Source organism: Pseudopodoces humilis, chromosome 16 (assembly GCF_049639895.1).
Source record: "Pseudopodoces humilis isolate 2021_Gansu_Grassland_sample_001 chromosome 16, ASM4963989v1, whole genome shotgun sequence".
Lineage (NCBI taxonomy): Eukaryota > Metazoa > Chordata > Aves > Passeriformes > Paridae > Pseudopodoces > Pseudopodoces humilis.
The window spans coordinates 9,872,400-9,895,791 of record NC_142215.1 but is presented as its reverse complement, the minus strand read 5'-3'; the positions used below and the strand labels follow the sequence as shown (position 1 = coordinate 9,895,791).

The 23,392-nt window shown below is 43.1% G+C and overlaps 1 protein-coding gene across 3 annotated transcripts in view; it reads left to right on the top strand.

Annotated features, from left to right (window-relative positions):
* PDE8A (phosphodiesterase 8A) overlaps positions 1-23,392 on the top strand; it is a 148,997-nt gene that overhangs the window by 5,661 nt on the left and 119,944 nt on the right. For 2 of the 3 annotated variants that reach the window (XM_005521539.3, XM_088063320.1), the window contains one exon: positions 2,666-3,134. In XM_005521539.3, coding sequence (XP_005521596.1) covers positions 3,069-3,134 — 66 coding nt within the window. In that variant the 5' untranslated portion in view covers positions 2,666-3,068. Of the gene's footprint in view, positions 1-2,665; positions 3,135-16,509; positions 16,603-23,392 lie in introns of those variants that run through there. The other variant, XM_014251179.2, reaches the window with a different exon arrangement.

The window sequence follows — 23,392 nt, the reverse complement described above, 5'->3', positions numbered from 1 at the left end:
TAAACCAAGCTGTGGGCTATCCTTCCTGTGATCTGACAAAACTCGAAACAGATGTCTGGTTTATGCTGAAGGTTGAAGCTGAAAACCTTGTGAGTTTGCTTCTCCACAGCAACCATAGGAAAGTTATGTTATGCTGCGTATGTGGAAAGAGTTTCCTTTGATTGCTCTGTTTTAAATTAGGAAATGGCCAATTCAAAACCAAAAAAACCTGTGAAAATTACTGCCACAGAATGCCATCAAAGCGGAAGACATAACATGGACACCTACATGGATAATGAGATACAGCACTTTTGCCTGGTATTTAATGCAAGCAGACTTCAGAAGGCTGGGTTTGCCTACTCTGGAACATAGCTAATATGTCACTAAATGGGTGACCTGTAAAGAGAAACCAGGGGAAAAAACAAAATGCAAAGCAATTTGATATTTTAGGCAGGCCCCTTGCCTTCTCTCTTAAAATACAAATGGCAATTAGTGATCAGAGATTTTTTTTTTCCCAAGAGAATTAAAGGAATGATGGAAAAAAGAGCCCTTGAAGCTGCTGTAATAAGAAGCCCTTGTTAATAACTGGGGCAAAGATTGGTACAGTCCTCTCCCCATTCCCGTCCTGCTCCCAGCTGGGCAGGGAGGGCTGGCCAGAGGTGCCCCAGGACTGAGAGACCCCAGGGTTCTGTGCTGGAAAAGCTCTTTGGCTCTCAGAAAATGACCTGGGCATACAAAATCGCAGAAAGGACCATTTAAACTTGGTGAATATTTGTAGCAAAATCTTCTAGCTGGGAAGGGAGCACGTCATCTGGTTCTCTGCTGGTTTGGATAGGGAGTTCATGTGAATTATTTCCAAAGAGACAAAACTTGCTCAACTGTGTTGCTGCAGAGAAATGATCCAGTACCTGGGAGCCCAGGCACTGCAGGCTGGGCCCTGGGAGAAGGCTGGGCTGGGCTTACACTTGTGCATGTTGGGGTTACACTTGAGCATGTGGAGCTAAGTCAGCTTTGCTTTTCCTTGAGTTTCTGTGGGCAAATCATGGAAGGAACCTGCCTGAGAGAGGCGCAAGTTTGTGAAGATATTGAACATCTCCAGTGCATTATTTTCTGGTTAAGTTACTAATGCTGAGTACTGCTGGTCTCACAGCATAGGAGGGGAAACTGAGGCACAGGGCTTTTGATTTACGTCTCAAAATCACAAAATCACTGGCAGAGACAAGCTAAGTTGCTGGTTCCAAATCTTACCCACCCTTTGCCTTGCTCTCTCCCTAAAGACACACCTATGCCCTCATAATTCTTGCCTTTTTTGCCACATTTATCTTCACTTCTTTGAAATAAATGCATAATCAAGCAATGTGTACGCTGGGCTCAGTCAGATATACCTACTCAGTGTTTGAGGGCTGTAACTATTATATCACAACCAGATAAACACTTCCAGTTACTGACAATTTTGATAAAATATAATCTCAAACTACTTTAAAACTGTTGAGAAATATCTCATGAAATCCTATGTGACTAGTAGTGAGTATAATTGAGCATGTAATCTCAACCTATCACTTCTGCGCTTTTTGCTTCAGTGGCAGAAAGAGGTCTGAAAATCAGATTCCTGAATAGCTAACTTGTAATGAAGCTGCCAATATGAGCATTAGATTAAAATGTTTTATATTTGAACAGAATTAACTTTAATCTTCCTGTGCAGTTACCACTCCCCACCCAAAAATCAAAAAAATCCCAAATAAACCACCAACTTGTTTCCTGCCATATAGAAAGAAAAGTTGCATATCAGAGAGGGGGAAAGTGGCCTTAATTTCCCAGGGTAGCCAGTGACCCTGGATTCCTCTCCTTTTCTTTACTGAGAGGCCTTTCCTGAGACAGACCAAGTGGCTGCACTGAAAATGAAGCCATGTTTGTCTTTGAATAGATGTCAGAGATCACAGTTGGTTTCGAAATTTTTGGGCACCAGCTATCTGCAGTGGCACTGCCTGATACACAGTGCAAACAGAACAAAGAGGGCTGATCTTTTGTTATCTGCTTTTATTTGTATTTATTTTAGGCCTTCTCTGTAACATGTATGTGTGTTTGGAGAGGACCATCACTTCCTGTGTACTCCTTGAGGTACAGGGTTGCTCCTGAGAAAAATAATCCGTTTACTTGAGAAAGCTCCCATAGGCAGTCTTATGGTATGACCTGATTTTTACTGACTCTGGCAGGGAATGGAGGCTATTTTGTAAATTCATCCCTATTTTGTGTAGACTTTTGAGAGTGAGTGGAACTTTTTTAAGCTGCGCATGTGGCAGATGAAAGTCTTGTTGGCACCTGGATGGGAACTTGTGATCTCTGCTGAAAAATATCCTGTGGACATTACTCACCCATCCTGCTGGGATACAGGGTCCATGCATCCTTAAGGGAAAATGCTTAGGGGTTTGACCCCAATGGCATTCACAAGCAGAGCCTTGTGGGTTTGTATGTGGCCCATGAATGTTGGCTGAAAGCTTTGCACCCATCTGAATTTATGCATCTCAGCTCAAAACGGTCAGCCCTCTGCCATCTTCACTGGGCTTCCTTCTTCTAATAAAAATATTTATCTACCCAAGCATAAGTTGGATGTAAGTTGGCTTTATTACTGTAGTGACGTTGAATGGCTGGTTGCTGGGTGACCTTGCTTCTGATTTTTATGGTCTAGGCCAGCTCTGGCAGCAGAGAGGTGTGGCCACGTATTGCACTCCGTTGTCAGGCTTCTCCTGAGATGATCAGAGGTTCAGTGTCAGCTCTCCTACAGCGCCTGGGAAGCTGGAAACGTTTGCCATTTATTATGTGAAAACCTGGATCCACAAGGAAGGGCTGAAGAAGATAAATGCCTGACAAGAAGAACAATTAAAGCTTAAAAGAGAGGCCAAGCTCTGTGAAATCCAGCACGGAACCAGGATCTGCAACCTTGGATTTGACCAGTGACCATAAAAGCGACGTGACTTATTGCAGGGCTTTCACAGACTGGGATATTGGAGCCTGCATGGTTTGTTTTGCTTTTGCTTTGAGGATGATTTAATGGTTTTCATTGGAAAACAAAGTTTTGCAACTAATCAGACATGGAAGAAAATGAAGGAGCAGGTATTATGGAAACCAGCTCTGTCTCTAATGGTCCTTGGTGCAAGGTGAGAACTTTTATTCCCCCTCCCCCCTCAGTTACAAAAAATATTATCTTTCTGCTGTTTCTGCAGTGACTTCAGTAAACCATTGCCCTTGGACGAGACTGAATGCAACCTCTGCATCAGCTTTGTAAACAACTTCAGAAATCCCTTAGAGCAAGGCTGTGCTAAACATTAGGAACAGAAATGAAATGGTAATGTGTGTGGTTAAGCGACTGTCATTCACCTCACTGCAAGTTTCAAATATCTGACTAACTGTAGATTTCTGTGCTGTGAAAACTACCAAAATAGTTTTCTTAGGTGTTTGGAGAATTCAGAAATTTCTTATAATTTTAGCAAAGCCAGTGCTTTAAGATTTGCAGGTCAAATGTGTTGAGTAAAACCATAGCAAGCGCAGGGTAAGATAAGCATTAACTTGGGCAAACAAATTGACAATTTAACTGTGTGGAACTCAGTGTCCAGCAGCAACTCCTATTCCCCCAGAGCTCACTCGAGAGCATTTAACCTCTGGAATGGGTCAACTGTGCTTCTTGTCAAATCCTGAACAGTGACGTTCAGAGATTGTTTTCTGTTTGCTTGTGTTTGTAATTTGATCTCATGTAACAACATTGTCCTCGGCTCACATATAACCACGGGGGTAACTCTGACATCCTGCCTGAAAAAAAACCCTTGTTGTTTCCTGTGCTTGACGTTTGAAAGATTTCCAGTTTGGGCAGGTTAGCATGTTTATATTAATCTCATCCTGTTACTTGAAATTAAACGATTAGCATTTTGGAAGTTGGACATTCTACTTCTATTTTAGTTTCCCCAAAGAAACTGGGGCTTGTTATCTTAACAAGTTTTGGAGGGGACTGGTGGAAGTTTTTCTGTTGCCTGTTCTGAGGCCAGGATTTCAGTCCAGACATTTGTGCTATGGAGAAGGAGTCTCTGGGAGGTCATGTCAGAAATGTGCCAGTTTTTATTCGAGCTCAGCATTGCCTTTTCTTCATAGGAGTTACTGGAAACTGAGAAAACTAAGGAAATGGGAAGTCTGAATATATGAGTGCTTGCTACTTGTTAAAAAATATTTTTAGTGAATACAGACGTGTATCTTATGAAAAGAAGGTTGAAGAGCTGGTCAAGCAGAAGAAAAACAATCACCTTGTCCTGTTGGAACACCTCAGCACTGATTGCTTGGTGCATCTGCCACGGCACTGCCCAGTCGTTCTCATCGGTGCTTAGGGTCCTTCACTTCAGCATGTCTAACAAAGACTAAGAAACTGCTTCTGCATTTGCTGTTTGCCATGCTTATTTTTTGTTTACAAAGTTGGATATCCAGTTAAAAGGCAGAAGCAACACTCAAGATAAAAAAAGGAAGAACAAAGGGACAAAACAATGAGAGTAGTTTGTAAACATGAAGGCTGAAAATTATTCACCTCAAATATTTGGCAACTGGGAAATAACAACAAAATACTTCCACAGAACTCTAGAGCAGTTTGCAATCAAAAAGTCTGTGTTCTCATAGTATATATTATTCATCTCAGATCCTGATTTCTGTGGAGGATTAGAAACTGATAGCTGGAAGTAGTGTGCTCAGTCAATTTTTACCACATCTGCAAGTGTGCCTATTGATGCTTTTTTAGACACAGATTTTAATTCATGGGAGCCTGGGCAGGATGCATGGTTGTGGCAGGAGAGAAAATATTCAATAACCTGCACACTATCATGGCCTAAAAGTTCACAGAGTAGGTGAAGATTTACATACTATTGTTTTGTGGCTCACAGAACATGATTTTCTTTCTGTGAACCTTATGTTTTCTAGTTTTTCCTTTAAAAAATGGGAAAAGCTCCCCCCTGCCTTAGGAAAAAGAGAGGATTTTTTCAACCATATTTTAGTTATGTTGGTTGCAGTCTTAAACTTTTTATTTCACTGTGGTAGCACATTTTTTCTCAATAAATATTGAGAAATAATATTGAGAATAGCTCATTATTCAGCTGTTCAGCAACTGCCTTCGCATCTTTCAAGTGCAAATTTGTGTTTGCAAATATCTTCGTCTGCCTCTCATTGTGGGTACAAGTGTTACTCATTAGAGCTTTTTGTCAGCATCCCAAAATGTGGTAATTGAAGATCCAGCTACAAATATTTCTGTTTGTGTTTCCTATCTTAGTGTTTAGTTTAAGAGGTTTGAATCTTAAGCAAAAGTGTGCTGATGTTCCTTTGTTTTTGTTTATTATAAAATCTTAAAATACTGTGATTTTCTGTGGTTAGCCTGGGCTGCGCCTGTGCTGTGGCTGAGCACGGAGATCTGCACATGGGCTGGCTTGCACCAGTGCCAGCAGGGCCTTGCTGTCATACAATTCTAAATGCACTTAGAGGTTTTTAAATGAAAAAGAACTGGTTAGTTATTAACTTGAAGAAATATCTGATTTTAGAGAACAGAAGATTACAAAACAAACTGGATTTTCACCAGCTCCTGAAGGGCAAACAGTACACTACTCCTCACATTTCCCTGCAGCGTGTGTTTGTGTTGAAGCTTTTTCACTCTCATAGTACTTGATGTAAATGTTAATTAGCACTCCGGGGAAAATGTGTTAACAAATGTACCTTTGACACAGGTCCACAGCTATGCTTTGCTCTGTAGCTGCAGGCTGGAAAGATTAGCTGGCAAAGTAGCTGGTGCTGCTTTTGAGGAAACTCTTCAGACAGGAGCTCAGGCGAGCTGGCTGAGCACTTGGACTTTGCTGCTGTGCTGCAGCTCAGGCTGCTCTTGCTGCTCCACAGAAGAGGTGCTGGGTAAAATGTGAGCACTTCTAAGAAAGAAGAGCAAACTCCTAGAAAAGGAATACTTCTAACCATTATCAGGCTTCAAATAAGACTGCCTGGGCTATGGCTTTTGTGTGTTGAAGAAAAAATTACCTAGCATGAACCTTGTGGCAGAATTTATTCTTCTCCTCTCCCAGTGCTGAGCTTGATTAGCAATAAATAAGAGTGGTAAAGTAATTCCTGTAAGTTGTTAGAGTAGAAAGGTAACAGTAGTGTATTCATAAACACATTTACCTCATCACTGCACTTCTTTGCCTTTCCATAAACAGCAGGGCAGAGATTCAGAAATAGAAATCATACACAGGCTGGGATTTTTCATCAGTATTCAAACCTGCCTCAGCTCAGGTTAGCATGTAGATATATTGGTGGTTTCTGGCCAGATTAATTCCAGAACCTGCCATGATTTCTGTGAAAAACATATGCAGAGCCACTTCTCAAGACTTGGGTTGTTCAGCTATTCATTTCTGTGCAACATCAAATCCTGATTTCTCCCTGATGAGGAATAGCTCATATTTAAGACACAGTGAGAAGAGTCCAAGGTTATTAACCACTCTCTGGAAATGAGGTCAGTGATTTCAGCCCAGCCCTTCTGGTCTGGGGCTTGCAATAGCGACGAAAACCCTGCTGCAGGAGCGTGCCTGAGCCTTCAAGAGCAAAGGAAAAAACTGTAGGGAGTCCCCTCCTTCCCTGGAGCAGAATGTTGCATGAAGGATGCTGGTGTTACCACATGGCTCTTGATCAGCTGGGCTAACCTTGCCACCCTTCTGGTGCTGCCCTCAGTGGGTATTTGCCAAGAAGGATGCCTCATACATTTTCCCTTCCTGTAAAATGGTTTCTTTCTGGCTTTCATGGCTCTATGGGGAGTTTCAAAGCAGTGAGCTGTTGCTGGTGAGGGGCCATCAGCCTTTGTTTCAGCGCTGACTCGGAGGTTTTCAGGGACTTCAGCAAGGAGTAGGAGGGTGGGCAGAATGTGAACTAGTGCATATCTGAGTGGTGAGCAGCCCACAGGACACGGTTCAGAGCCCCTGGGCAAGCCTGACCTCTAAGTAGGTCAGCCATGGAGAGGCACTGCTGCTTTCTGCTCACCACGTGTCCAGGCTACAGGTGTGAACCAGGCTGTGCAGAGTGTACTCGGGCTGTTTGCCCCAGCCATGCCTTCAGCCTGGCTCAGCCTCCAGGCCAGGACAGCCCTGAGATGATTTCCTGGCACAGGATGTTCGTGGGAGCACTCTTATTTTGAAAAACAGGTGAAAGAAACACCAATCTTCTCTGCAGTGGGAGATCTCCTCTCTTTGAATTGCTGCTTAATAAATGTGGCCTTGATTCGGTTAAATATGTCCAAAACTACTAAAGGAAGCCCTTTGGCAGGTGATGCTGCTGCTTGGGAGGAGAGTTTTACTGTTCCAAACTGCTCCCTCCTTGTCCCATTGGGCAGAGAGCGTGGAGCACCCCAAACCCACCGTGTGTGAGGCACTGAGCAGGGATGGGGAGCCTGGGAAGGCACCCACCACCCCACAGCACCTGAGCCTGCTCTGGAGTGTCAGCTGGAGCTCCACTGGCTCCAGCAGCCCTTCCATCAGCATGGCTGGATTTTGGCATTGTGCAACTGCCCATGAAATGGTGACAGAGGTCAGACCTGAGCTATGCTGGTTGGTGCCATGGATGTGTTAAATCACTTTATTAAAAGTGATGGGCTGGATTGTCATCTGGCCCTGCTCCTGCTGAAAAATGCCATGTGGGAGATGCTGGGCCATGGCTTTAGCTGCCCAAAGAGGAAACAGCACATAGCACCTGCAGAGTCAGCTAGGGATAGGGTCATAAGCAAGCTGACTGCCTGCTTCTGTGTCCTGTGGCAGTGACAAAAGACAGAAGTAATTTTATTGTTAAAAAACCCCTTGTTTCAATAGTCCCTCTTCCCACCTGATTGCAATTAGTTTTCTTGGCTGCTATATTCTTGCTGTTTGTTTCTATATTCATAAATCTTGTCTTCCAAATTTTAGCAACAATAGATATACCAGTCATCAATTCTCTAGGATCATGTGAAAATTGAGACTTTAAGGACAACAGTTCTATCCAGAGAGTTGCTGTCTACCTGGCTGCTTTGGTTTTGGCTCTTGCTGCAAGTAATCTGACTCCATAGTATCCAGCCAGGGGTTAAAATTCAGCTGAAGACAAGTGCAAAACTCTCTCAGGTTTTGATAACTTGTTTGCTGTCTAACTCAGCAATAATCTGATTCTCGCATTCGAGTAAACTGATCACCCAGGAGGAATTGGACTTTTGCCTTGTTGAAGGATGAATGTTGCTTTAGTTGCTCAAAAGGAAAACATACAAGAAATGCAGAATCCCTGCTGACCCAACAACTGAAAGACACATCACATTTCCTAAATCAACACATGGCAATTCCCAAAACAAAGTCTGAACAGCAGCCAGAAGCTTACAAGGCAGGAGATGATATTATGACCAAATAGAGACCTTGAATCTTCCCTGCCTAAGCCATAAAGGTGAGCTGGGAGCTCTGTCTTGTGATGTTCTCAGAAGAGCTGCTTGTGCATGAACCTGCTTGCTTTGCAGCCAGGAAATTTAATTATTGCTTCCACAGTAGCCCTCAAAGAGTACCCTGTGCATGAAATGTGCATTCATACCTGATATGTCCCATAATTTCTTCTGTTTCCGCATATGGAGTTAAGGTTAATGTTCCATACACTGTAGACAAATAGTAGTTGTCATGGGTACCATAGCCTTGAATTTCCTGTCTCCTGGGTGATTAAATTCCCCACAGTAATTTCACTTTATTGGTTTGTTTCAGTAACTCCTTATTTCCTCCGTTTGCTCTCCTTGAGGACATTTCACAGGCTACTTGGATCTCCTCAGGCTTTTGCATTTTGTACACCAGTTTCAGGAAAAAAATTGAGTGTTTTTCACAAGATGTGTGAAGCAGCAGGAAAGAGAGCGGAGTGAAGCCCCCAGGGGCTCTGTGAGCCCCAGGCTCTGCAGTGGATATGGGTACCCAGCGTGTTGAAGTCTGTGCTGCTGGAAATACCCAACCTCACTGAGCAGCCCACTCCAACACCCATAGAGCTTCAGCATTGCAGTGTTTCCTCCTACCACGCTGTCTCTGTGCTGTGTGATGCACCTACCTCCTCGTGTCCTGTCTGCAGGAGATGTGGAGAACAGCTTTATCTGCTCTCCCCAGGAGCCTGGTGCTGGTGACAGTCAGAGTGGTCAGCCTGCCTGCTGGAATTCCCATGGACAGCACCAGCAGGAGCCTGATGGCCTCTAAGAGCTTCTGTCTCTGGTCCTGCAATAACAAAAGGGCTACATTTGGCTGATGGGATTTGAGGGCCTTTGCAATACTGCTAGCTGCTCTGCCAGCACTTTACAAACTGTCCAGATGTTTAGGTTTATTCTGTAATCCTAGCCCTCCAGAAAATGGCATAAAATAATATTGAAATGGGAAAAACAACCTGTAAAAATGCAGCCTTAGCTGGCAACTAAAGTGAGTAAGTAGCTGTTAAATGCAAAGTTTTATGCAACAGGCATAAAAAGTCAGTGGATGCTTTTGCTGTTTAATATGAAATATTCTATAAATAAAGCTAGGTGGTTACATACTGACAAAATTGGCCACCCCTGATTTGAGGCATGTCATAGGCAGTGGAAAAAGTGTTCCCATAGGCCTGACTAATGTGGATAGAAATAGAGAGCAATTTGGAAAACTAAAGCTAGAATGGCATGATTATAAGTGCAGACCCTGCAGGCTGGATGTCAGCGCCACCAGCTGAACAGCGCTTTCCTTCGACAGCCTCCGTGGTCCTGAGCTTGATTAACTGGCACTGCTTACTTTGAAGTCCTGATAATTAAAGCTGGAGTGTCATCTGCATTGTAATTAATATGCTCCTCTGCACCTAATTCATTCTGACAGTATAGATTAATGATGGTAAATGACCAACAAGGATTTATCATGAGGTGATTCTTAGTTCTACAGGCTGCCTCAGACAATTACAGGAAGCGATTGTTAACTTCAGGCTATTGTCCTGGTGTAATCGTGCATGTGCATTCTCAGCCTTGTTTTGCAGTAAAACCCATCCAAGGGCTTCATAAAGACTCAGTTACAGCCCCTAAGAGGCTGAGCCACCCTCGTAAAAGTGGGAGAGGGGAAGCACAGGCTGGTGATACCACTCTGATTTTTCAGTATCGTGTGTGTGATTTTTCAGAGACTGTCATCTCTGCCGGTACCAGCAGGAGATGAGACTGAGCACTATTTCTGCAAATCAAATGCTTTTGTAAATATAGTTGTGTTGGGAGGTTGGGCAACAGGCTCAGCTGTGCAGTGGGGTGCAGAGCTGGGGCTGGCCAGCCTCCTTTGTTACCTGTGCCCTTCCTCTGTGGCAGTGCTCGTGTCTCCTCTGTCTTCCTCCCTGTGGGGAGGAAGAACCTTTTCCTCTGAGCACGTTACAGGGCCACAGTAACTCAGCAGTCCTGTCTGCCAAGAACTGCTGTGCATCCAAGCAATAGCCTCAAGAGTGGTTATTATTTTGAAGTACCAAAACGCACTATATAGAAGAGATGGCCCCTCAAAAGCAAGGTACTGAGTCCCCTGAAAACTTAGAGCCTCAGGAGGTTTCACTAGTCAGGCTTGCAAAATTTTTACTTTCAAGCCAAGCTGGTCACAGCTGGGGGAGAGCAGCACGTCATGCTAAGCAAAAGGTCATGAAAAATGATATAAATGAAGTGAAATTTTCCAAAGCATATAAGGTGCTTGAGCTCTGCTTGCTTCTTGCAAAAAGTGGTTTCATCATAACATTTTCTTATAATAGCTTCCTTGTGTATACAAGGAACTTAACCTGGCTTATTTAAACTGTATCATGCATTGCTGCAAGAATACCTGATTAACAAGATGATCAATGTGTGCTGTTCCACTTGTCAGTCAATAGGAATTAATATGCAGGAGACTAGTTCAGAAATGAGAGATTATAATGGATGTTTGCTTTTCTTTGTGCTGAAGTGTTGTTGTGTGAGCAAACAGGTGCTAATATGATGAGCTGAGCCCCATTGCCTCTCCTCCCTAAGGCTGGCATTTTCCTCACTCCTCGACTGCTCCCAATTTGTACCAATCCCAAACTCCCTCCTAGGAGTGGTGAAGCTCCTCTGTGCTTATAGTAGAGGCCTGGGATTTTTTTTCCCTCTGCCCCTTGGATGTTCCTGGGAGTGCCCCTGCACCTCCTGTCAGTCCCACCCAGCCTCTGCAGCAGCTTCTGCAGTGCTGGCCATCAGCATGTGGTTGGCTGAAGCTGTCATTGACCCCAAATGGACCCGAGTCAGTCTCTGGTGTGATCTGGTGATCTACCATTGTCATGTACTCCTATGCCACACCAAGCACAAGGCTTAGCTGCAAGTGGTTTTAGTGTTTACCAGAAAATATTGCTCCATTTTGCCTGTACTTCTCTTGGGACACCAGTGTCATCCTGGTTGTGCAACAGTGCTCCCTGTGCTACTTCTCTGCACTTTAATGACTTTGTTTCTCTTCCACCAGTAACCACATGGGATGGCTAACAAGATCCGAGCAAATAAGAAAGGTGGGAAAAGAATGAAAAAACAGAAACACCTTTTTTTTCTTCCCCCCTAGTAACAAAATCTATTGGAAAGTGGGTGTAGCTGACCTGTCCCTCCTTCCCCATGATGCCTTGAAAGGCCACCTAGAACAGAGGCTGGACAGAGTTAAAGGAATAAAGTAGGTATTTATTAGAAAGGCCTTCAAAGGATACACCTGGGGCAGTGCAAGAGCCTGGCCAAGGCTACACCCAAGATGGACAATGGGTCATGAGTTTTCACACTTTTATAAGTTTTGGTCCATTTCCATACTGGGATTAATTGCCCAAACTCAGCTTCAGGTTCTGAAGTCCCATCCTCCCAGAGTGCTCTCCTCACTTCACTGCTGTTTGTACTTTTTGGGCCTGAGCTGCAGTGGTGTCCTTGATTCTTGGGCTGGAAAAGGATTGTTTTGTCTGACAGAACTGTGAGGAGAACTTGCTAACACTTTATATGAAGTTCAGAGTTATATACTAATGCAGTACAAAACCTGGAAAATATGAAAGCTAAAACTTAAGGCATCACCCAACCTCAGAGAGATGGTGATGAGGTAGCTTTGGAGGGGAGGAGTGTATGGGTGAAAGAGGAGGTCTCTGGGGCACCATGGCCATGGAAACATGCAAAGTTGGTGCTAGCATTTTCTGTTGTTGGCAGCAGAGACACCTGCTCTGCACCTTCAGCCCTGAAGGAGCCAGGGTACATCTGAAAGGGTTTATCTGTGAATAAGAAAATAGGGGTTGAGAGCAGAGCTGGATCAATGGTGAGTTTTTTTGTTTGCTCTCTGACCCTTCCCCCTCAGCTATGAAATAGGTCTAATGAAACTAAAAGCAGAGGTTGCTTTGGAGAAAATTGAGGAGGCTTAGGAGGAAAATTCTTAAATTTTGCAAAATGTTTTTATTCAGTCTCAAACAGAATGCCTAAAGTTGCTTTATAAGCTGTTTCTGTTTGTCCCCTTTCATTTTGGAAAAGAAAAATCAAACCAAACCCATTTCATTTAGAAAATACCAAAGGAAAACATTTCACAGAACCATAGAATAGTTGAGGTTGGAAGGAAACACTCGAGATCATCTAGTTCAACCCCTCTGCTCAAAGCTTATTTGAATATGCTATACATTTCTGTTTTGAATTTTTATCTACGTCCACAGTAATTTCCCAAATTTGGCTTGAATTTCTAAACAGATCTGTGTTTCCTCCCCAACTGTATTTTGGGATCAACTTTGTATTTATTGATTTTTATTTTCTTAGGCTTCTATTTGGGAAATCCATGTCCTCTGTGCTAGGCTGGCAATGTATGCTGTCTTCAGACTCCCTGTAGAAAGTGTTTTCCAGATGTCATGGATTCCACAAAGCTTCTCTTTTCTTCTTCTACATAGCTTTATATAACCACAAGTGTTTGACTTTATATTTGCTTATTACAGCACACTTGTGACTTAAAAAGGCGTGGACACTCATGGGAGCAAAACATTAGCATTTATTATAAAAGGTAGTAATATACTGTCTGGTTGGCTTCCTACCTGTGTCCATACATAGAATCAAGGAGTCATTTAGGTTGGAAAAGACCTTTAAGATCATCAAGTTCAGCCATAAAACCAACAAGTCCACTACTAAACTGTTCCTCTCATCTCAAAATGCTGACCTGTGTCTGCCAATGATTTACTAAAGGGGCAAGGCAATGTCTGTCATTTATCCACTAACTTTTTTTGCCAAGTGTGTTAAAATAAAAAGCAACCCAAAACTGAAAAAAATGCAAAATGTTTATTGCATATAAAGAGCAGCTGAGGATGCAGAAACATGAATGACTAGGATGCCTCAGACTTGGATGTGCCTAAAAGCTTATACAAACCCTAAAAAAAGGTTGCTTTGTGAAATCCATCTGTTAGTGCCCATGACAGTGTCAACCATGGTGCCCTGTGGGGTTTGACACCCAAATTCCTGCTGGTTGCGGGTGGGTGCACTGTCTGAGCTGTCGTTTTGGCAGAGATGTTTAATGGTAATTGGTGTGATCTGGACACTGGTAGTCACAAAGTGCTGTGGGTCAGGACTGGAACTGTCTTTCACCTCAGCATGAGAACTGCACTAATGTCAACCTCATGGAAAGGAAACCCCTCACTTCCAGTACAGCATGAGACTTCTCCACTCATTGTGAAATGGAAAGACAGTAATGAATCTCAGAAAATGTAACTCAGCCCTTCTATATTTTTTTTCTTTTATCAAGGATTTTAATTTCCTTTCCTGCCTTTTCTTATTGCAAATTTAAAAAAAAACAAACCCAAAAAACAAGTGGCTAAAACTCCAGGGTTTCTTAGCAAAACTATTCCCTCATGCTTTCATCTGAAGCAGTTTTCCAACAGTGACATGAGCTCACAATATGTTAGTCTGACTCTAAATAAGATTTTCCAGAGCTGGCTGAAGGTTTTGGCTTAGTTCTAGAATAAACTGCTTCGGACACCTTTCTGGAGTGGATTCTGGATAACCTGGCACCATTTAAAGGATTAAAAAGTCATGCATAATTGGCCCTTTCAAAACTCTCAAGGCTTTTAAATTTCTCACCCCAGAAAATATCTTTCTTTTCATCAAACATCAGCTGTTTCCAATTGCTTCATTCTATTTTGGTCATTTATTCTCCCTTTTCCTTCCCATGCATGACTAAATATCTCCTTTAAATCAACTTGAAGCAATTCGTTTTTCCATTCATCCATTCGCTTGTGCTGGTTTCTTTCACCATTGGAATGCCACACGAATGTCATACATTGAAGGAGGAATATCATCTGTGCAGTCCTGAGTGCGGGAGTACTTGGCACCAGCTCTTCAGTGCATGAAAAACACAACAGCTGCTGTTTTCTGCCTGTTTTAACAGGTTCATTTTCTGCAGCCCTGAGCAGAAGCGCTCAGGCCACGGCAGCCCCAAACAGCGGTGTGAATGCCCAGGCTTGTGGTCTCATGGTGAGCATTCCCTCTCCGGAGCAGTGGGACTCATCCTGCCTCAGCTCAGCATTAAACTCAAGCAAAGTGGTCCTTTTGAGGGTGGCTGAGCCTGTGAGCCAGGACAGGCTGCTCCTGCTCCTTGGGAGGGCTTCCTGAGCCATTGGTGCAACGCCTGGCTGCTGCTTTGGCTGTGCCGGCTGGTCAGAGGCACAGCCTCTGTGCCGTGCACGATTCCTGGCGTGGATGTGGCCTAGGAACAGCTCATTTTACATAGAGGGGACTGGATCCCTTCTTAAAAATGGCAGTGAGGTGCAGATGTCAGCCCTCCTGACAAGAGGGTCCATGCAAGTCCTGCATCAAATTCCAATGACCAAAAAAGCATCTGCAGCTCATTCCTGCCAGTGCTGGGGCACCTAAATGCAATCTTGCATTTGCCTGGATCTGTACAGCTGATGAGCAGGCACAATGCTTAGCAGTAACCTTGTTTTGTTACCCTCAAATTAGAATGAAATTACTCTAATCTTTGATCTCTTGTATAATATACAAACACCCACCAGATTTCTGACCCATATGTATGTGACACATGCATTTTCCTTTCAGTTGACAAACACAGAAGCTGAAATTATCCAGAAAAAATAAATACCAAGGCCAAGCATGGGAAAGGGTTTGTTTTGGTTTGGGTTTCTTTTTTTTTGGTGAAGTAAAGAATATGCTGGAGACAGATTTGACAAAGTGAGTGATTCAGATTTTTGTGGCAGTGGCATCCCAGCTCTAGCTGTCGTAGCCACAGCTGATCCAAGCTGTGCTGTGTTCTGCAAGGGAAGGAGTCAGGTTCAGACCTGCCAGAAGGCCCTGAGCACTAGACCCTTCTGTCCAGAGTGGGATATGTAAATCTACATTTCCTCAAGACTGCTGCCAAATGACTAATCTTGGACACTTTCAGGCATTCCAGCATGTCTGGTTAGTGGTTACTCCAGCCATCCTATCATGTTTTTTGGGAACCAAATGTCTTGCACGCTGGAGCAAGGTACGTATTATACAAGGGGTTCCTATAATGGATGCAGGTAGAGTTAGTGGCCAGTGCACAGTGGTTTACATCAAAGATAACCTTGTGAACAGGGAGCATTGTGTGTATGCTCAAAGTCAGACATGCAGGGGAATCAGATCCCTTTCTTTATAGTTTACTTAGGAGTCATGGGCAGTGAGGGATTTTTAAATGCAGATTGAATGAATTACTCCATTAACTTCTGTTTTCCTTTCCATGGAAGTGACCTGTTATGGCCAGAGGTGAGCTAACAAGACAGTGCTCTTCAATCAGCCACTGGTCAGACCAGATCACACTATTTACAGTAAAAGAGAGCTCATGCTTTCTGCAAAGAGATCCCAAGCTCAGACACTATTATGTCATCTAACCTTGCTTGTTCGCATTTACTGAGGGACTCCCTGAAACTGAACTGGGGTGGTTCTTTTATTGTATGTTGAGAACTGTCTCAGGATATACTCCAGGGAATATTCAAGCTTCATCTCATGGGAGTTTCCTTTCTGTTTAAGGTGCAACATTATTTTTTTTTCAAAACATAATTATATATAATATAGACCCTGATTACGTCCTGTATGTATTTGAATGCTTTCCTGCAGGCAGTACATCTCCCAGAGGCTACTTCTGGTTCATGTCAATGATCTTTGGGGTTTCACTGTACTTTTTACTTCAATGATAAATTATTGTGCTTTCCAAAGGTTAGTGCTCTGCAGAAGAGATGTCCTGTCTAGATAGTGTGGTTTCCTTTTAATTGTCTTTTTGGATCTAGCTTTGTTCTTATACTGTGGGATAATGTGCCAAAGATGGCACTGTGCAGGCTGCGTTGATGAGTTGAACTGTGCTACAAAATACTCCTTTTGATCCTGCCTTTTTTCTGAACTCCACCAGCTCCTTTTTTTCTTTCCTTATATAGAAGCCCTTTGCCTTGTATCTCCTGTTTGGATCAGGGCTGGATGGGTTGGATCAGGTCACAGTACTTTTTTGTCTGATTGAGACAGGATGGATATCCAAGAGGATGAGTTGACCTCCATCACAGCCAGTTATGTGAGGAAGGAGCCATGCACCAGTGAAATTGGCTTCCCAGCCCCAGCTAATACATTGCATTGTCTTGTCTTCAGAGGTAACATTGAATTTTCTTATAAATCTATTCCATTTTATGGCTACATGAACCTATTGTATGAATCTTTGTTGAGAATTACAGTTACCAGTTGTACCAGTGCAAGGAGCTATTGTCATGTCCTAACTTGTTCCTTAAAATACCAGCAGTCTTCACTGAGGAGGCTTAAAAGCTCTTTATCAGGGTCCATCCACCCTGGCTAGCTCATCCCAATGTTAAACTCATACAAATCAACACTCATGAAACACACTTCAAAAGAGGACTAAATAGCTGCTTTAAGTGGGAAGAACTAGGGTCTATGGGTGCCACCCACCAGCTTCCTGCCTGCCTGACTGGGCTGTGGAAGGGTTGGGGATTTTCCCCTGAATTCCATCTCCCAGGCAGTGCAGTGACCCATCCCAGGTCTCTGGACAGCCTTGCTCAGCCGCCCTGACTCTCCTCTGCACCAGGAAAGGGAGGGAGTGCTCCAGCTGCATCCGGCCCACCCGCCTGGCCACGGGAGGCCCTTGAAGTACAGAACAAAATAAATTCCTTCAATCCTAGCAATTTTCCCCAAAGCAGACCAGCAGGCAGCAGGCCTGTGTTCTGTGGCTTGCAGTGGGCATCTGTGAGTGTCCCAGGATGCCTATGTTTGATGACTGTATCCCAAAACCATGTCTCTGGTGTTTTTCTCTGCCCACAAACAGCATCTGAAAGACATCACACAGAGAATCAAAATCATCTCTAGTGGCTTCAGTGGAGCTGCTCCTGATCCAAGAGCTCCTTGCCTGGGTACCAGCACTCAGGCACCCCAGGAGATTTGGGTGCAGAGATCACAGCAGCACACCTCTGGGCCTGCTCTCCATCCCACCAGGAATGCTGCTCTCCAAGGCCCCCTTGAACAGGAATTGAACTGATATACGGAAAATGCCAACAGTTCCAGGCTCTAATAAGAATTTCAAAGTCTTTTAAACAAGCAGAGTTAAGAAAACAGACGGAGATGAAAGTTGTTTTCTTGTACAGCTGTGTAAAGGTTCTTTCTGGGTTCTAAGCTTCCTCAAAAGTGTCAGGTTATTCCCCAAATACAAGTCAGATACAAATAAACCCACTGCATGTGTCTTCATAGCCACCAACTCCTTTTTCTACAGTGCTTCCCCATTAGTAAAAAAGCTGGGAGACATTCCTTTCTAGGAGCAAACCTGCTACGCTAAATGTCATCTCACTTGACTGTTACTAGCATTTTCCTGAAAAACTGATCTTCAGAGAAAAGCATTCTTATCAAAAAGCTGTTTTCTTTAAAACCTTTTAGATGATCATTAGTCAGCTCAAGATTTTTCACTGATGCAGATCAAGATGAGCTAACTCTAGGATAGGCAAAGTGTTGCTGCAGAATCATAGGCTATGTTGTACTTGAAAAATAAGGAATTTTACTTGGCTATACTAACTGTCTTAAATATATGATTTCCCAGAAACCACTGAAGCTTCAAAAGGTGGAGGCTTTGATGAAAGAGTTCAGATTACAGCCTTGCTTCTGGGCAATGACAAATACTTCCCAGGTCATTAAGAGCAAATCACTCAATATTTCCCCCCTATCTAAGGAATTAGAATCATAAATCAACTAGTATTTATGATGTGTTCCAGTATGTCTGTGATAGGGCCGTGTAACTTAAGATAAAAGAAAGTTTATTTTATTTGTTATTAAGAGATAAAAGGAAGCAGCATCTGCTCTAGAATAAACCCATGGTTTCTATAATCTTTTCTGAAGTTCTTTTCTCACTGAAGTGGTTAACAAAGCTTGGATGTAATGTATTCTAACTTAATGTGCCTAATTTAGCCGAACACTTTAAATTCTTTCAGTTATATGGCTCCGGTCTGTCTGTTTTTGTTTTACCTTTTTTTCCACTGCTCAGCTCCATAATTGTTCCTTTCAGCCTCAGTCACCTAAGGTCAGGCTGTACCTTGCTAAGGAGCCGAACTGCAAACAAGGCTAACTCAATCACGTGTCTCCAGCCCATTCCTGTTATTAATCCTCCCAAGTTCTGCCTAGCACTTGGCAGAGCAACTAAAGTAAACTTTTTATCAGAAGTTGACATTCTCCTCAAGTGGAGGAAGAGCTGGATAATTCCTGCCTTTATTTTTATGAAGAATATTGTGGTGTGGGAGCTACCTCAGGTTTATTTCAATAATGCAGGGGGCACAAATGTATTGAAAAAAGCATTGTTTGTGCAATGTGAATTTAGTCTGATAAAATTCTGTTTCTCTTCCCAAAATGTCTTTTAGAGGGCTTTCAGCAGTAAATATGCTGTCATTGTAATAAATATGATGCTGGCTTTAAACTGATGAGAAAATGGCCAAAGTACGTGCAGTTTATACTCTGACAGGAAGCTGGTCTGGGGATTTAGGTTGTGTCTGAAATCTACAGCACTGCAAATAATTATTATTTCTGCTTCAGTCTGTGTAGAAAAGTCCTGCTTAATTTACTTTCTCTTATTCATATAATTTTCTCAGCCTTCAGCTCTGCTTCCATTCTTTGTCTGTCCCATTGCAAGGGAGCAGACACTGCAGATTCAGAAAATTCAATTGGAAAGGAGAGCAAGGTTGATATATTTTGTCCCCAGTGCCTCTGGGAAGCCCAGTGCTGCCAGTGCCTTGTAAATACAAAGATGTAACTCAAAATAGTATGCTGGGATAAAGGTGGGCTCAATCTGTCCTAATTAGGGCAGCTCAAATAGCAGCACCAGGTAAATGCCTCAGATGGGAAAACAGAGCTGTAATTCTTGTAATGTAAATCTGTTGATATTATCAAAAGGGTCCTATATTAAAATAACAAAAATGTGTCATGTGAGAAAAAATAAATATAAGTATGATGAGAACTGCCAGGAGAAAACCCTCAGTATTAATATATTCTTGATATAGTACAGAGGGCTGCAGTGGGGTGATGCCATGATGCTGCTGTCAGGACGAGCTCCTCACACCCCTGCTGCCCACCCTGCCCAGGATGCTGCAACAGCCCAGGCACTTTCACAGGGTCCTTTGTATCCCAGAGCCATCTTTTGGTGATAATTTCATTTCTCTCTTCCACATGTTAAGAAGCAGCCTACACAGCCAGCAAACAAATAAGTGTTTTACAAAGCGCTTGCAATCTTATTTAAACCCGTGTGTCAGTGATTTCCCTGCATGTGTGTGGTTTTGCAGGCAATTCATACAGTGATGAAAATCCCTTAACTGTTGCTGTAGGCTAATGCCCTTTTCCATTCTTAGATGTTCAACAACCTGATCTGACAGTCAGGAGAGTTTGTATTTTTCTGATTTGTTTTCTAAAACAGCACCTACATGAAAGAAGTTGAAGTGTGTACACCTGCAGTTTCTCTCCGAGCAAAGTGCTTCCAAAACAGCCCTCGTATTCTACCTGTTTTCTGTTATTTAGCTTATAATATTAATAAAAACATGAACAGAAATGCTATGAGGGATGGAATTTGCTATATTGGTATTTACTTCTTTGATTTGTTTTTCTTTTTGATCATCTGTTACACAATCAGTGAAATACCTTGCAGCTGGACCCAGAATTTCAGCTGTGAGGCTGGGCTTCTGCCTAGACACTAAATTAATTGCAGGTCTGTTCTATCTCTCCTCTTTCTCTGCAGGTAGATACCTGAAGGGTGCCTTGCATAGTTAGTGGCAGGTGTAAGTCCAGGATGACTGCTGCTATTCTGGGGGAAAATCTGGAAGTGTAAGCATTTCCTGATGTCCCTCTCCCAGAACTTGCTAGAAATTCCCCCTGGGTGGCAGTGAGCCAGCATGGCAGCCCCAGCAAGGTCTTCCCACCTGTATGTGAGTCAGGGCACTGAGTGAAAACTGGTCAAGTAAGATGGCAACTCTGGGTGCAGGATGTGGGGAATAACCCTCATGCTGCCCAGAATTGATCCTCTGGAGAACCAGGCACAGCTGAGTTGCAGAGTTCCACACAGCTGCCATTGCTGCCTGTCCCTGTGCATCACCAGTCTGTGCAGTCTGCACTAGGTAAACTGAATTTAAACTGTTCACCCTTGTAATATTTTTCTTGAATACCTATATTTCTCCCCAGAGAAAGACTGATTTTTCTTAGATTTGCTGTTCCTCCTGAAAAAGAAAGGTGGCTGTGTTTGGAAAAAACTTTTATAGTGAGATTCTCCTACAATAGGCATCTTATGTACATACTAATTTTTTCTTCTTCTCAATTTACTTCCCCTCCTAAAAGGCCACATGGCTTTCCCCCTGTGAATCTGTGAAATGCAGTTACTAATTTAGTTTCCTTTTAAAAGGATAATCAATTTAGATCAGATTTTTGAAATCCTAGACTCAGCTTTGTTTTAAGATGTAGTTATTTCTTTTGGTGCCCAAGACTGTCAAAAGGAAAATGTGATTTTTAGGTGTTTATACCAGCTGAGCAAGAGGGAAGCAGTCTGCATGGGGTCTGAAGAGATGCCACTTTTATGGTGTGGTCCTAACCTTCTCAAACGACTCTGACACTTGCCCACTGAATTTCCAAGAGTGCAAGGAGATGAATAAATCTTCAATTGCTTTGTCCAGATTGGCATACTTGTTGTGGTAGTGAATTTAAGAGTGATTATTTTGACTTGGTTACATTAATTCATTGTAAAGGTAACGTGTGCAATGGTTTGCTCTGAAACTCCCCAAAAGCAGAAGTGTAAACCAGATGAGGGTTGTGGGGAAAGGTGTGCTTGGCACTTGGAACACTTGAGAGATAAGGGTTGCTCCTGGTTATCTGCAGCCACCCGGGTGAGAGGCTTCATGTGGAGGGATAGGGCAGGGGAGCTGTGCCTGGAGATCTATCAGGGAGACAGAAATGGCACTGCTTATTTCAGGTGAGCACAGATTAAAATGCCTCTTGATGGAGCACTAGGAACCCACCCACTTGGGCACAGTAAGTGCAGACCCAGGAGATCTTGCCAAGGCAGATCCAAACCATGAGATCAGCCCCCTCAATTCATCAGATCATTCCCCACCCCATCTGTTTGGAAGTCTCTCACAAATTTAAAAGATGTGTTTTAAAAGTACTTTTCAACTCTGTTCCCAAAACATTTTGGAGACTTTTTTTTTTTTCTTAGTGCTTGCTATTGTGCTTGTGTTACAGAGCCTGTCAACCCCTGCAGCACCCAGCTGTGCTGGCTGTAACCATAATTCACACAAACTGCCAAGTGCTGTTCTGCTTAATATGACAGATCCTTCCGTGATAGCTGTGCTCCAGCCAGCCCTGGTGAATGTGTTGGGAAGGATGGTGCCCATGTGAATAAGATTTATGTTTGTTAGGGCTGTGGTGAGTGAGCCTGCAAGCGTTGCCTTCCCCTTTTCAAAAACTCAGAAGATTTATCTCCCTGACACATCCTGAGTCTGTTTCTCTCTCTTTTTTTAAATAGCTATCCCCAGAAAACTTCCATGGCTTGGTTTTTCTGCCTGCCCTCTCCCTTGGGTGTGGTTTCTCCTTATCTCTCCCCCAGGCTGTCATGTCCTCTTGCAATTCTTGTGGTGTTGCTCTTCCTGCTGCTCAGCTGGATGCGCAGACAGCTGTAAAATGGAGTTTACAAGAACCATGATACATGGGTGCTGTGCCATGGCACCACAGAGATTCTTGCAACTGTCTGCATGCTGAGCTGCATGTTGGCAAGAGACAAGCACTGCAACTTCCCTGGTGGGAGCTTACAGAAATGAAAATACAGTTGGAAAGAGTAGTGTTGGATAAATGCTCTGCCACTGCTGGACAATCAAAGCCTGATTGCAATGAAAGAATGAATTTCCTGGGAAAAGGGATATATTCAATTGCTCAACCATCTCTGGGTTAACCTGTTGGTGGTAGGGTATGATCCTCTTTGTTAATTAAGGGTACAGCTTCTTGCATATGCTTGCGTATGTGCTCCACAGATAGACTTAACATCAGGGAAGGACTGTACACAGTATGACTGAGTGTATTTAAATATATTGTTTTGACCCAAAGTAAGGAAATGTACTTGAGAACAGCTAGGAGTTGTTAAGTATTCAAATGAGGTCCAGTTCTCTGTGTTATATTCAGACAAGTCTGTAGGATAAATTCTTCAGTTGTTTCAGTGATCTAAGAACATAAATCTCACAGCCAGGACATGGGATTTTTTACTATTGTGAATATATAATAAATCACTGCTCAGTATGACCATGGATGATGTATTTGTTCCTTAAATAATAAATTCAGTAACCATGAAAGCCATCTGTTTTGCAGGTGTACAGGCTAGTCTTCATGAGTAATTTTTGAGAGTTTTTCAGCTTCTTCTGCTGCCATACAGCAGGGATGAGTTTCTAGCTCCATATTTTGTTGTTCTCTTTACCATTCTTACTGTGTCTGCCTTTGGGAAGGGTTAAGGATGCTGGCCCAGGAAGGCAGACTGCTGGCCACTAGTAGTGCTGGTTAACCAGGAGCAAACAAGAAAGTGGCTGCTGGGCAGGAGACAGTGGGATCCTGGGGGACACTTAGGGGCGAGGTGTCTGTGGATTTGAGAGATTATTTTGAGTGAGTATTCCCTCATTAGCCTGAACTGATCTTTTAGTTGCTGAGGTAGACAATAAAGACTAAGCTTGTCCTTCTAGCTCTGATAACCAAAGAAAACTGACTTACTAATAGAGGACACAAGCTGCTTGTTTCTTTTATTGATGCTTCTTTTATTTGTTTTCTCTTATTGGATCCAGGCAGGCCACAATGTAATATAGGAGGTTGTGGCATTGGGAACCAATTCAGGAGTCTGAAGGGTCCTGAGGCTGTGGTCACTTTTGGGCTGACCCTGACTGA